Source organism: Mobula hypostoma, chromosome 2 (assembly GCF_963921235.1).
Source record: "Mobula hypostoma chromosome 2, sMobHyp1.1, whole genome shotgun sequence".
NCBI classification, from domain to species: domain Eukaryota; kingdom Metazoa; phylum Chordata; class Chondrichthyes; order Myliobatiformes; family Myliobatidae; genus Mobula; species Mobula hypostoma.
Window position 1 is genome coordinate 160,457,064 of NC_086098.1, and position 16,172 is coordinate 160,473,235.

Sequence of the window (16,172 nt, forward strand, 5' to 3'; positions counted from 1 at the left end):
ACGACACAGTCTGAGATTTACTGACGACACAAAAGTCTGAGATTCATTGACAACACAACACAGTCTGAGATTTACTGATGACACAGTCTGAGATTTACTGACGACACAACACAGTCTGAGATTTAATGACGACACAACACAGTCTGAGATTTACTGATGACACAACACAGTCTGAGATTCACTGACGACACAACACAGTCTGAGATTTACGGAGGAGACAACACAGTCTGAGATTTATTGATGACACAACACAGTCTGACATTCACTGACAACACAACACAGTCTGAGATTTACTGACGACACAAAAGTCTGAGATTCATTGACAACACAACACAGTCTGAGATTTACTGACGACACAGTCTGAGATTTACTGATGACACAACACAGTCTGAGATTCACTGATGACACAACACAGTCTGAGATTTACTGACAACACAACACAGTCTGAGATTCACTGACGACACAACACAGTCTGAGATTTACTGACGACACAACACAGTCTGAGATTCACTGACGACACAACACAGTCTGAGATTCATTGACGACACAACACAGTCTGAGATTTACTGACGACACAACACAGTCTGAGATTCACTGACGACACAACACAGTCTGAGATTCACTGACGACACAACACAGTCTGAGATTCACTGACGACACAACACAGTCTAAGATTTACTGACGACACAACACAGTCTGAGATTCACTGACGACACAACACAGTCTGAGATTTACTGATGACACAACACAGTCTGAGATTCACTGATGACACAGTCTGAGATTTACTGATGACACAACACAGTCTGAGATTCACTGACGACAGTCTGAGATTCACTGATGACACAGTCTGAGATTTACTGACAACACAACACAGTCTGAGACTTACGGAGGAGACAACACAGTCTGAGATTTATTGATGACACAACACAGTCTGAGATTCACTGACAACACAACACAGTCTGAGATTTACTGACGACACAGTCTGAGATTTGCTGACGACACAGTCTGAAATTTACTGACGACACAAAAGTCTGAGATTCATTGACAACACAACACAGTCTGAGATTTACTGATGACACAGTCTGAGATTTACTGACGACACAACACAGTCTGAGATTTACTGATGACACAACACAGTCTGAGATTCACTGACGACACAACACAGTCTGAGATTTACTGACGACACACACAGTGAGATTCACTGATGACACAACACAGTCTGAGATTCACTGACGACACAACACAGTCTGAGATTTACTGACAACACAACACAGTCTGAGATTCACTGACGACACAACACAGTCTGAGATTTACTGACGACACAACACAGTCTGAGATTTACTGACGACACAAAAGTCTGAGATTCATTGACAACACAACACAGTCTGAGATTTACTGATGACACAGTCTGAGATTTACTGACGACACAACACAGTCTGAGATTTACTGACGACACAAAAGTCTGAGATTCATTGACAACACAACACAGTCTGAGATTTACTGACGACACAGTCTGAGATTTACTGATGACACAACACAGTCTGAGATTCACTGACGACACAACACAGTCTGAGATTTACTGACGACACAACACAGTCTGAGATTCACTGACGACACAACACAGTCTGAGATTCATTGACGACACAACACAGTCTGAGACTTACTGACGACACAACACAGTCTGAGACTTACGGAGGAGACAACGCAGTCTGAGATTTATTGATGACACAGTCTGAGATTTGCTGACGACACAGTCTGAGATTTACTGACGACACAAAAGTCTGAGATTCATTGACAACACAACACAGTCTGAGATTTACTGATGACACAGTCTGAGATTTACTGACGACACAACAGAGTCTGAGATTTACTGATGACACAACACAGTCTGAGATTTACTGACGACACAAAAGTCTGAGATTCATTGACAACACAACACAGTCTGATATTTACTGACGACACAGTCTGAGATTTACTGATGACACAACACAGTCTGAGATTCACTGATGACACAACACAGTCTGAGATTTACTGACGACACAACACAGTCTGAGATTCACTGACGACACAACACAGTCTGAGATTCACTGACGACACAACACAGTCTGAGATTCACTGACGACACAACACAGTCTGAGATTTACTGATGACACAACACACTGTGAGATTCACTGACGACACAACACAGTCTGAGATTCATTGACGACACAACACAGTCTGAGATTTACTGACGACACAACACAGTCTGAGATTCACTGACGACACAACACAGTCTGAGATTTACTGATGACACAACACAGTCTGAGATTCACTGACGACACAACACAGTCTGAGATTCATTGACGACACAACACAGTCTGAGATTTACTGACGACACAGTCTGAGATTCACTGATGACACAACACAGTCGGAGATTTTCTGATGACACAACACAGTCTGAGATTTACTGACGACTCAACACAGTCTGAGATTTACGGAGGAGACAACACAGTCTGAGATTTATTGATGACACAACACAGTCTGACATTCAATGACAACACAACACATTCTGAGATTCACTGACGACACAGTCTGAGATTCACTGATGACACAGTCTGAGATTCACTGATGACACAGTCTGAGATGTACTGACGACACAACACAGTCTGAGATTTACAGACAACACAACACAGTCTCAGAATCACTGACGACAGTCTGAGATTCACTGATGACACAGTCTGAGATTTACTGACAACACAACACAGTCTGACATTCACTGAAAACACAACACAGTCTGAGATTTACTGATGACACAGTCTGAGATTTGCTGACGACACAGTCTGAGATTTACTGACGACACAAAAGTCTGAGATTCATTGACAACACAACACAGTCTGAGATTTACTGATGACACAGTCTGAGATTTACTGACGACACAACACAGTCTGAGATTTACTGATGACACAACACAGTCTGAGATTCACTGACAACACAACACAGTCTGAGATTTACGGAGGAGACAACACAGTCTGAGATTTACAGACAACACAACACAGTCTGAGATTCACTGACGACAGTCTGAGATTTACTGATGACACAGTCTGAGATTTGCTGACGACACAGTCTGAGATTTGCTGACGACACAGTCTGAGATTTACTGACGACACAAAAGTCTGAGATTCATTGACAACACAACACAGTCTGAGATTTACTGACGACACAGTCTGAGATTCACTGATGACACAACACAGTCTGAGATTTACTGACGACACAACACAGTCTGAGATTTACTGACGACACAACACAGTCTGAGATTCACTGACGACACAACACAGTCTGAGATTCACTGACGACACAACACAGTCTGAGATTCACTGACGACACAACACAGTCTGAGATTCACTGACGACACAACACAGTCTGAGATTTACTGACGACACAACACAGTCTGAGATTTACTGGCGACACAACACAGTCTGAGATTCATTGACGACACAACACAGTCTGAGATTTACTGATGACACAACACAGTCTGAGATTCACTGACGACATAACACAGTCTGAGATTCACTGATGACACAACACAGTCTGAGATTCACTGACGACACAACACAGTCTAAGATTTACTGACGACACAACACAGTCTGAGATTCACTGACGGCACAACACAGTCTGAGATTTACTGACGACACAACACAGTCTGAGATTTTCAGACAACACAACACAGTCTGAGATTCACTGACGACAGTCTGAGATTCACTGATGACACAGTCTGAGATTTACGGAGGAGACAACACAGTCTGAGATTTATTGATGACACAACACAGTCTGACATTCACTGACAACACAACACAGTCTGAGATTTACTGATGACACAGTCTGTGATTTGCTGACGACACAAAAGTCTGAGATCATTGACAACACAACACAGTCTAAGATTTACTGACGACACAGTCTGAGATTTACTGACGACACAGTCTGAGATTTACTGACGACACAACACAGTCTCAGATTTACTGACGACACAACACAGTCTGAGATTTACTGATGACACAACACAGTCTGAGATTTACTGACGACACAACACAGTCTGAGATTCACTGACGACACAACACAGTCTGAGATTTACTGACGACACAACACAGTCTGAGATTTACTGACGACACAACACAGTCTGAGAGTTACTGATGACACAACACAGTCTGAGATTTACGGAGGAGACAACACAGTCTAAGATTTATTGATGACACAACACAGTCTGACATTCGCTGACAAAACAACACAGTCTGAGATTTACTGACGACACAAAAGTCTGAGATTCATTGACAACACAACACAGTTTGAGATTTACTGACGACACAGTCTGAGATTTACTGATGACACAACACAGTCTGAGATTCACTGATGACATAACACAGTCTGAGATTCACTGACGACACAACACAGTCTGAGATTCACTGACGACACAACACAGTCTAAGATTTACTGACGACACAACACAGTCTGAGATTCACTGACGACACAACACAGTCTGAGATTTACTGACGACACAACACAGTCTGAGATTTACAGACAACACAACACAGTCTGAGATTCACTGACGACAGTCTGAGATTCACTGATGACACAGTCTGAGATTTACGGAGGAGACAACACAGTCTGAGATTTATTGATGACACAACACAGTCTGACATTCACTGACAACACAACACAGTCTGAGATTTACTGATGACACAGTCTGTGATTTGCTGACGACACAAAAGTCTGAGATCATTGACAACACAACACAGTCTAAGATTTACTGACGACACAGTCTGAGATTTACTGACGACACATTCTGAGATTTACTGACGACACAACACAGTCTCAGATTTACTGATGACACAACACAGTCTGAGATTTACTGACGACACAACACAGTCTGAGATTCACTGACGACACAACACAGTCTGAGATTTACGGAGGAGACAACACAGTCTGAGATTTACTGACGACACAAAAGTCTGAGATTCATTGACAACACAACACAGTCTGAGATTTACTGACGACACAGTCTGAGATTTACTGACAACACAACACAGTCTGAGATTCACTGACAACACAACACAGTCTGAGATTCACTGACGACAGAACACAGTCTGAGATTTACCGACGACACAACACAGTCTGAGATTCACTGACGACACAACACAGTCTGAGATTTACTGACGACACAACACAGTCTGAGATTTACTGATGACACAACACAGTCTGAGATTCACTGACAACACAACAAAGTCTGAGATTTACTGACGACACAAAACAGTCTGAGATTTACTGACGGCACAGTCTGAGATTTACTGACGACACAAAAGTCTGAGATTCACTGACAGCACAACATAGTCTGAGATTTACTGACGACACAGTCTGAGATTTACTGATGACACAACACAGTCTGAGGTTCAATGACGACACAGTGTAAGATTTACTGACGACACAACACAGTCTGAGTTTTACTGATGACACACAGTCTGAGAGTTACTGATGACGCAGTCTAAGATTCACTGATGACACAACACAGTCTGAGATTCACTGATGACACAGTTTGAGATTTACTGATGACACCACACAGTCTGAGGTTCAATGATGACACAGTCTAAGATTTACTGACGACACAACACAGTCTGAGTTTTACTGATGACACACAGTTTGAGAGTTACTAATGATACAGTCTGAAATTTACTGATGACACAACACAGTCTGCGATTTACTGATGACACAACACAGTCTGTGATTTACTGACCACACAACACAGTCTGAGATTTACTGACGACACAACACAGTCTGAGATTTACTGTTGACACAACACAGTCTGTGATTTACTGACCACACAACACAGTCTGAGAGTTACTGATGACACAGTCTGAGATTTACTGACGACACAAAACAGTCTGAGATTCACTGACAACACAACACAGTCTGAGATTTACTGATGACACTGAGATTTACTGACGACACAGTCTGAGAGTTACTGACGACACAACACAGTCTGACATTCACTGACGACACAACAGAGTCTGAGATTTACTAACAACACAACAGTCTGAGATTTACTGACGACACAGTCTGAGAGTTACTGACGACACAACACAGTCTGAGATTCACTGACGACACAACAGAGTCTGAGATTTACTAACAACACAACAGTCTGAGATTTACTGACAACACCGTCTGAGATTCAATGACGACACAGTCTGAGAGTTACTGATGACACAGTCTGAGATTTACTGATGACACAACACAGTCTGAGATTCACTGACGACACAACAGAGTCTGAGATTTACTAACAACACAACAGTCTGAGATTTACTGACAACACCGTCTGAGATTCAATGACGACACAGTCTGAGAGTTACTGATGACACAGTCTGAGATTTACTGATGACACAACACAGTCTGAGTTTTACTGACACAGTCTGAGATTTACTGATGTCACAACACAGTCTGAGAGTTACTAATGACAGTCTGAGATTTACTGACGATACAACACAGTCTGGATTTACTGACGACACAGTCTGATATTTACTGATGACACAACACAGTCTGCGATTTACTGATGACACAAAACAGTCTGCGATTTACTGACCACACAACACAGTCTGAGATTCACTGATGACACAGTCTGAGATTTACTGACGACACAGACTGAGATTTACTGATGACACAACACAGTCTGAGATTTTCTGACGACACAACAGTCTGAGATTCACTGACAACACAGTCTGAGATTTACTGATGTCACAACACAGTCTGAGATTTACTGATGTCACAACACAGTCTGAGATTTACTGATGTCACAACACAGTCTGAGAGTTACTAATGACAGTCTGAGATTTACTGATGACACAACACAGTCTGAGATTTACTGACGACACAGTCTGATATTTACTGATGACAAAATACAGTCCGAGATTTATTGACGACAGAGTCTGAGATTTACTGACAACACAACACAGTCTGAGAATTACTGTCGACACAACAGTCTGAGAGTTACTGACGACACAACATCAGCATAGCTGTTCCTGTGCTCTAAGACCATAAAAGAAACTGTAAGAGCAGAATTTGGCCATTCAGCCATTGCTTCTACACCACCAGTCCATTTCGTCTGATTTATTATCCCTCTCAATCCAATTCTTCTGCCTTTGCCCTCTAAACTTTGATGCCCTTACTAATCAAGAAGTCATGAAACTTTCTTCACATATACTGTTCTCGGTTCTGTTCGTTGTTCTGTGAATCAATCATTTTTATTAAGACCTTTGACAAGGTCTCAAATTGGAAATGGCTCCAATGTTGGACATCATGGAATCTGTGCATTAAATGGATTCAGTGATAGAAACTCACTTGTCACTTGGTTGTAAATACCTAGTTTCCATTACCTGAAAATTCTGTATTCTGGGTGTGTGCAGATCTGCCTTGGTGAAAAATCTAGAACGGCTGTGAATAGAAATGAAGAAATATTAAATATTAGCAGGAGTTTGATAAATATGGAATAAACAGCTAGAACCTATCCTCCAGTGTGCACTGAGGAAGACTCTGCCTAATCAATTAAATCCCTGGCCAAGTGAATCCTGAATTTCTTCCAAAGCACAGAAAAGTTCCAGGTATCAAAAAATATGATGACTAATTCCAACTCATTCCAATTTGCAATGGAACTGGTCAGACTGAACCAATGCAGCTATATAGGACTCTGGTCAGACCCCACTTGGAATACTGTGCTCAGTTCTGGTCACTTTGCTACAGGAAGGATGTGGAAAGCATAGAAAGGGTGCAGAGGAGATTTACAAGGATGTTGCCTGGATTGGGGAGCATGCCTTATGAGAATAGGTTGAGTGAACTCAGCCTTTTTTCCTTGGAGTGATGGAGGACGAGAGGTGACCTGAAATAGGTGTATAAGATGATGAGAGGCATTGATCGTGTGGATAGTCAGAGGCTTTTTCCCAGGGCTGAAATGGCTAGCACGAGAGGGCACAGTTTTAAGGTGTTTGGAAGTAGGTACAGAGGAGATGTCAGGGGTAAGTTTTTTACGCAGAGATTGGTGAGTGTGTGGAATGGGCTGCTGGTGATGGTGGTGGAGGTGCTTACAGTAGGGTCTTCTAAGAGACTCCTGGACAGGTACTGTATATGGCGTTTAGAAAAATAGAGAGCTATGGGTAACCCTAGGTAATTTCTGAGGTAAGGATATGTTCGGCAGAGCTTTGTGGACTGAAAGGCCTGTATTGTGCTGTAGGTTTTCTATGTTCTATGAACCAATGCAACTCAATAAAGTTTCATTAAACAGAGATGTAAATAATGCCATCCATAACACCATGAAATCAGATCAGATTATTGTTTTTATCCCCATAAATTACAGAGATTCCAGAGGTGATGCCATCCTGCTCCATAAATATGTGATTCTTATATTGCTGTCCAATCAGAGATCCTGCCATAACATCACACTCCATAAAAGAGATCACAAACAATGCTCATCAATCTGTCATTTGGGGCAGTAGTGCAAGAGGCTTCATTCTTTGTCCATCAGTATCTGTGCATTATAGAACATTATATGCAAAAGTGGCTTCTGTCATTGCCTCAATGAATTGTAGCTTGACTGCAAGAGTAAAATAAAGGCATGGTTTTTGTTTTGTCAATCACCTTTTCTGTGGTGTAAAAGATATGGAACTGATATCAATTTCAGAAATATCAACATCGTCTTCATCTTCATCATCATTATCATTCGCTAGCTTTCGCCCAAGAGATTTTGTCTTTCTGTCCAGCTCTTCAGCTTTTTCCAGATCAGTGCTGCTGTAACAGATTGAGAAACAACAAACAATTTCTGATGAAATTTACAATTTTCATTCAAAGGTGTGGCCTGGGAGTAGAGACCCGAGTCAAACTGGAAATCCACAGGTTGGTGTCACTGAAAATATGATTTCATTCACTGTCCAGCATCTGCAGAATCTCTTCTGTTCATAATTCAGAAACATTAAAATCATACACTGATTAAAAATAAAACATGGAGAAATTAAATTTCAACAAAATGTTTGAGACTACCCAAACAGTAACAAACTTAGTATTACCAGTGAGCTGGAAGGAAATCGACACAGAATAAATAGTCTCACAGGTGCACAGATCTGAGATCAATCCTATCCTCAATGTCTATGTGCCACTTGCATGTTTCCCTCACCATGTACGTACAGTAACCCTTGATGTCTCAAATTCCTCTCACAATCCAAAGATGTGAAGGTCTCTTGGTGAATTGTAAATTGCCCCTAGAATGTAGGTGGTAGAACCTGCAAGGAATTGATAGAAATGTGAGGAAAATAAATTGGGATCATCGAGCATAAGAAATGGGTACTTGATATCTCTGTAGACTCAGTGTCTGCTCCCTGTGGCAAAATGTTATATGTCCAGTTGTGTGGTAAAGAATTGCCCTTTAAGGCTGAACAGCCTGCTCCCTGCTATTTCGCTAACCGTGTGGTGAAGAATTGCTCTTTAACCACCTCACCTACTTGTATAGAGGATCTGTCATTTGGCAACTGTGCTCCTGTCAGGCAATAGATCATAAACAGCATGCTATGACTTTTTAAATATTTAACAGATAGCAAACAAAAATTAGGACATTCTCATCAATTATGAAGGGGCTGAAACATTAAAGAATATTTATAAATCAATGAGATTTTGAATATTTATTCTAAGGAAATATCATCATGCCAGAGCCCCACTGTCCTCAATTCTCCAGTCTTTCAAATCTTTTATTTACTTCCTAGTTAAACTCCACCAATGAGCCAGCCTACACAATCTGATGGCGTAGATTCACCATCCGCCATGTTCCTTTGCATTTCAGTTTTAAACACCCATCTTAATCTTGTAACCACATCCCCCATTTGAGATTCACCTCGACTCTGTGATGCCTAAAACGTCATAGTTGCCAATCTCTAACCAGGCTACATTATCAACCATATTGCATACCCCGCATGCATTCAAAATATAACACCTTCAGTCCTGCATTCACCACCCTTTTCAATTTGTCCTCCTGTTACTCTGCAACTCATCCCACTGACTGCAATTCTGCCTGATCATCTGCTTGTCCTTCCTGACAGTCTCATGACAAACTGCATTGACCCGTATACCAACTGCCCCATACTCAGCCTATCACTCAATTACAAACCGAAAATCTGCAAATGCTGGAAATCCGAGTGACATACACAAAATGCTGGAGGAACCCAGCATTTTATGTGTGTTGCCACTATCAATCAGTTTCCTAATCCCCTGCCAAATCAGTTTAACCTCTCCCCAGCAGCTGTAGCAAACCTGCTGCAAATTGAAATCCATGAACTCGTCAATTGATATGCATGAATTCCCCCTTCATTTCCCCTTGGGTTTATGTAGTACTTAGCCTTTCCAGACACACCCTATTAATGTTGTCACTCAACATCACTGACAACTTTTTTAAACTTTTGGTGGCAATTGTAGGAAAGGCAGTTGAGATCAGGGCACACATCAACACCTAGAATTATGACATTATAACGGACAGCACTGGCAGAACAATATTCCAGGGTTCCATTGTTTTAGACATGACAGAGCAGAAGGGATCAAAGAAGGAGGGGTGGCATTATTCGTCAAGGAAAATGTCATGGCAGTGCTCAGGCAGGACAGACTCAAGAACTTGTCTGGTGGGGCGTTACAGGTGGAACTGAGGAATAAGAAACCACAGTAATGGGACTATATTACAGACCTCCCAACACTCATAGGGATATAGAGGAACAAATTGTAGAGAGCTCACAGAAAAATAAGGTTGTTATAGAAGGTGATTTTAACTTTCCACATTTGGCTGGGACTACCATACTGTAAAAAAAACTTGATGAGATAGAGTTTCTAAAATGTGTTCAGGAAAGTTTCCTTCATCAATACGTAGAAGTCCCAATGAGTGTGCAATACTGGATCTGCTACGGCAGGTGACAGAAGTTTGTGAAGGGGAACTCTTTGCATCTAGTGATCACAATTCCATTAGTTTCAATGTAAATATGCAAATCGAAAGGTCTGGTCTGCAAGTTGAGGTTCTTAATTGGAGAAAGGCCAATTTTGATGGTATCAGAAATGATCTGGCAAGTATGGATTGGGACAGGCTGTTTTCTGCCAAAGGTGTGTTTGGTAAGTGGGAGGCCTTCAAAAGTTAAATTTGTAGAGTACAAGGCTTGTACATGCCTGTCAAAATAGAAGGTAAAGATAACAAGTGTAGGGAACCTTGGTCTTGAAGAGATATTGAGGCCCTGGTTAAGAAAAAAAAAGGAGGTTCAAAGCAGGTATACACAGGTAGGAACAAATGAGTTGCTTATAGAGTATAAGAAATGTTAGAGAGAACATTTGAGAGAAAAATCAGGAGGGCTAAACGAAGGCATAAAGTTGCCCTGGCAGACAAGGTGAAGGAGAATCCTAAGATATTCTACATATATAAATCTGAATTGTAATCTATGTGCAGAGCTAAAGGAGATGGGGAAGATCTTAAATATATTTTTTACATCTGTATTTACTCAGGAGACAGACAGAGTCTATAGAAGAGGCATCAACTTCATGGACCCTGTACAGATTACAGAGGAAGAGATGTTTGCTGTGCTGAGGCAAATCAGGGTGGATAAATCCTCAGGGCCTGACAAAGTGTTCCTTCAGACCTTGTGGGAGGCAAGTGCAGAAATTGCTGGGAGGCTAGAATAGATATTTAAATCATCCTTACAACAGGTCAGGTACCAGAGGAATGGCAGATAGCCAATGTTGTTCCGCTGTTTAAATGAGGCTCCAAGCATGAACATAAATCATAGGCTGACAAGTCTGACATCAGTTGTGAAGAAATCATTGGAAGGTATTCTGAGGCATTCCAGATATATAAGTTTTTCCATAGACATGGACTGATTAAGCGTCAACGTGGCTTTGTGCGTCCTATCTTATCGAGTTTTTTGAGGAGGTTTTGAGGAAAGTGAATGATTAGATGTGGTCTACATGGACTTCAGCAAAGGCTTTTCACAAGGTCCTGCATGGGAGGCTGCTCAAGAAGGTTAGTTCACTTGGCATTAAAGATCAGGTAGTAAATTAGAGTAGACATTGGCTTCATGGGAGAAGCCAGAGAGCTTTTGTAGATGGTTGCCCCTCTAACTGGAAGCCTGTGACTAGTGCTGCGCTGCAGGGTTCAGTGCTGGGTCCATTGTTGTTTGTTATCTATATCAGTGATTTAAATGTTAATGTGAATAACTGGGTTAGCAGATTTGCAGATGACTCCAATATTGGGGTTGTCATGGACAGCAAGGAGGGCTATCATGACTTGCAGAGGGATCTGGATCAGCTGAAAAAATGGGCTGCAAAATCCTTTCCCCTTCCTAACTGTCACACAGTCTCCGGTGTCCTCCACCTTTGCTGTAACTATCTCTCTGTATGTCTTCTCTATCAACTCTTCAACCTTCCAAATGATCTGGAGTTCATGCAGTTGCAGCTCCAACTCCTTAACATGGTTAGTTAGAAGCTGCAGCCGGATGCACTTCTTGCAGTTGCAGTCGTCAGGGACACTGGAGGTCTCCCTGCCTTCCCACATCCCGCAAGAGGAGCATTCTGCTATCCTGCCTGCTATTCTGTACTGTCCTAGCTGAGCCGATATAAAGAAGGCAATTTTAAAAAGTCTTTAAGAAGGTAAAAATAGAATACAAAAGTAAGCTAGCCAATAATATTAAAGAGGATAACAAGAGTTTCTTCAGTTACAGAAAGGGTAAAAGAGAGGCTAGAGTGGACTAGACCACTGGAAAACGACGCTTGACGCATTGTGAGCAGGTTTGGGACAAGGAAATGGCAGACAAACTGAATAAGTATTTAATAAGTATTTTGCATCAGTCTTCACTGTGGAAGACAGATAAGTCACCTGGACCAGATGGTATACACCCCAGAGTTCTGAAAGGTGGCTGAAGAGATTGTGGAGACATTAGTAATGATCTTTCAAGAATCACTAGAATCTGGAATGGTTCTGGAAGAATGGAAAATTGCAAATGTCACTCCACTCTTTAAGAAGGGGGAAAGTTGAGGCCATTTAGTCTGATCTCAGTGGTTGGGAAGATATTGGAGTCAATTATTAAGGATGAGGTCTCAGGGTTCTTGGAGCCACATGATAAAATAAGCTGTAGTCAGCATGGTTTCCACAAGGGAAGATCTTGCCTGATGGATCAGTTGGCATTCTTTGAAGAAATAACAAGCAAGATAGACAAAGGAGAACCAGTTGATGTTGTGTACTTGGATTTTCAGAAGGTCTTTGACAAGGTGCCACACATGAGGCTGCTTAACAAACCCATGTTATTACAGGAAAGATTCTAGCTCGGATAAAGCAGTAGCTGACTGGCAGGTGGCAAAGAGTGGGAGCCTTTTCTGACTGACTGCCAGTGACTAGTGGTGTTCCACAGGGGTCTGTGTTGGGAACGATTCTTCTTACATTATATGTCAATGATTTGGATGATGGAAATAAGAGCTTTGTTGCAAAGTTTGTGGACAATATGAAATTGGGTGGAGGGGCAGGCAGTTTTGAGGAAGTAGAGAAGCTACAGAAGGACAGACAGATTAGGAGAATGAGCAAAGAAATGGTGGATGGAATACAATGTTGGGAAGTGTATGGTCAAGCATTTTGGTAGAAGAAATGAAAGGATTGACTATTTTCTAAATGGAGACAAAATACAAAAATCTGAGGTGCAAAAGGATTTGGGAATCCTTGTGTAGGATTCCCTAAAGGTTAATTTGCATGTTGAATCCATGGTGAGGAAAGCAAATGTGATGTTCACATTCACTTCGAGAAAACTAGAATATGAAAGCAATGACGTAATGTTCAGACTGGTGAAGCCTCACTTGCAGCATCGTGGGCAGGTTTGGGCCCCTTATCTTAGAAAGGGTGTGGTGAAACTGGAGAAGATTCAAAGGAGCTTCATAAAAGTGATTCCAGAATTGAATGGCTTGTCATATGAAGAGTGTTTGAAGGCTTTGGGCCTGTATTCACTAGAATTCAGAAAAATGAGGGGTGAAAGGCCTTAAGAGAGGATATAGAGAGGATGTTTCCTATGGTGGGAGAGTCTAACACCAGAGAACACAGCCTCACGATAGATGGGTGTCCTTTCAGAACAAAGAGGAGGAGGAATTTGTTTAGCCAAAGAGTGGTGAATCTGTGAAGTTCTTTGTCACAGGCAGCTGTGGAGGCCAAGTCTTTATGTATATTTGAGGCAGAGATTAATAGATTCTTAACTGGTCGGGGCATGAAGGGATACAGGGAGAAGGCAGGAGATTGGAGCAGAGAGGAAAATTGGATCAGCCATGATGAAATGGCAGAGCAGCCTCGATGGGTCAAATTGCCTATTTCTGCTTCTATAGCTTATGGTCTTCTGATGCTGGGCCTGGAGGACCTGAGGCATAAGGAAAGATTGAATAAGTTAGGACTTTATTCCTTAGAACATAGAAGATTGAGAGGAGATATAATTATGAGGGGTATATATAGGGTAAATGCAAAGAGGTTTTTTTCACTGAGGTTGGGTGGAACTACAACTAGAGGTCATGGGTTAAAGGTAAAAGGTGAAAAGTTTAAGGGGATCATGAAGGGAGACTTTTTCAGTCAATGGATCATGAGAGAGTCGAATGAGCTGCCAGCACAAGTGGTGCATGCAAGCTCGATTTCAATGTTTAAGACAAGTTTGGATAGGTACATGGATAGTAGGGATATGGAGGGCTATGGTCCAGGTGCAGGTCGATGGGAGTAAGCAGTTTAAATGGTTCCTGCATGGACTAGATGGGCCGAATGTCCTGTTCCTGATGCACTTCTCTATGACTCTGATTCTGATGATGATTTGCTAGTCATCCTTGCTGTCAGTATAAAATATGTATTTCCAGTTGGTTCTTATATTTCAGAATGTACAAACTGATAAACTTGAGATACAGGGAGCTCAAAAGGCATCTAATTGATTCAATGCATCTACTCAGGTGTGGCATTAACATGCACACATACATGAAGACATAGGCAATGATACCACTCATATTTCTTTACACTGCAAGCACATGGAAAATTACTTTTTCCAGTTCTTGACAGTTTACTGAGGAGAAATCCAAAAGGTCTCTTACATTCTTGTGACTCAGTTAAAATCTCAAGAATCTTCACAAATGCATTGTCAGATTAAAACACTGGTACTGAGAGAGACCAGGAAATATTAGGGTACAAAACCCAAGCCTTGGTCAAAGAGTTAGCTTTAAGTAGTGCTGAAAAGACTAGAGGGATAGTGAGATAGAGTCCAATTGACCCCTGCTGTTATAATAGTCCTCTACTCTAATACAGAATGGAAAGCTAATAAAGGGATTATTGGAAAAAAAATGCACCAGAAGTAAGAACTCCTTACCGTTCTTCAACATAATTATTTTTGATCGTCAAGGCACTGTGAAGAAACATGAGAAAACACATATTAATAAAGCTATAATCATCGAGCAGTCAATAAATTAAACTTGTAAAGAAACTAGGTGAAGAGTTGTATTTAATTAAACTGAAAATGTCACCTAGAGGGCCTTGAGGAGATCAATGAACAAATTAACCAGAGCAAGAAAGTGGCTCTAATTGGAGACTGAAGCCAACACAGTCACTGTGAGCCAATTGCCTTAGTTCTGTAGATACATAGTTATACAGTTGAAACAAGTCCTTTGGCAACTAGTGCATAGCAACAAAGTTGTCTAACAGAACTAGTCCCGTATGTCTGTGTTTGATTCATTTCCCTTGAAACTTTCCTATCCATGTACCTATTCAAATGTCCTTTAAATGTAACTGAACCCTCCTCCCTCAATTCTTTTGGTAACTTGTTCCACCTACCCACCACCCTCAGTGTGAAAATCTTACCCCCAGATCCCCTTTAAATCTTTCCCCTCTCACTTTCAACCTTTGCCCTCTCATCTTAGATTCCCTACCCTGAAAAAAAGGCAGTGACTATCTGTCTACTTTATCTATTCCTCATGATATTGTACGCATCTAAAATATCACCCCTCAGCCTCCTTTACTTCAAGAAAAGCAGTACCAGTCTTTGCAGATTCCCTGAATGCAGTCCATGAATCTTTCCTGCACCATCTCCAGCTTCATCACATCCAACCAGAACAGCACACAGTACTCAAATGTAGCCCAACTATTGGCT

General features: G+C 41.4%; 1 protein-coding gene across 5 annotated transcripts in view; it reads right to left on the reverse strand.

Moving 5' to 3' along the window:
* fer1l4 (fer-1 like family member 4) overlaps nt 1-16,172 on the reverse strand; it is a 407,998-nt gene that overhangs the window by 348,227 nt on the left and 43,599 nt on the right. For 3 of the 5 annotated variants that reach the window (XM_063040940.1, XM_063040942.1, XM_063040944.1), the window contains exons 6-8: nt 15,396-15,431; nt 8,650-8,799; nt 7,395-7,452 (exon numbers count right to left, since the gene is read on the reverse strand). In XM_063040940.1, the coding sequence (XP_062897010.1) occupies nt 7,395-7,452; nt 8,650-8,799; nt 15,396-15,431 (244 nt within the window). The remainder of the gene's footprint in view (nt 1-7,394; nt 7,453-8,649; nt 8,800-15,395; nt 15,432-16,172) is intronic. The other 2 variants (XM_063040941.1, XM_063040943.1) reach the window with 1 other exon arrangement.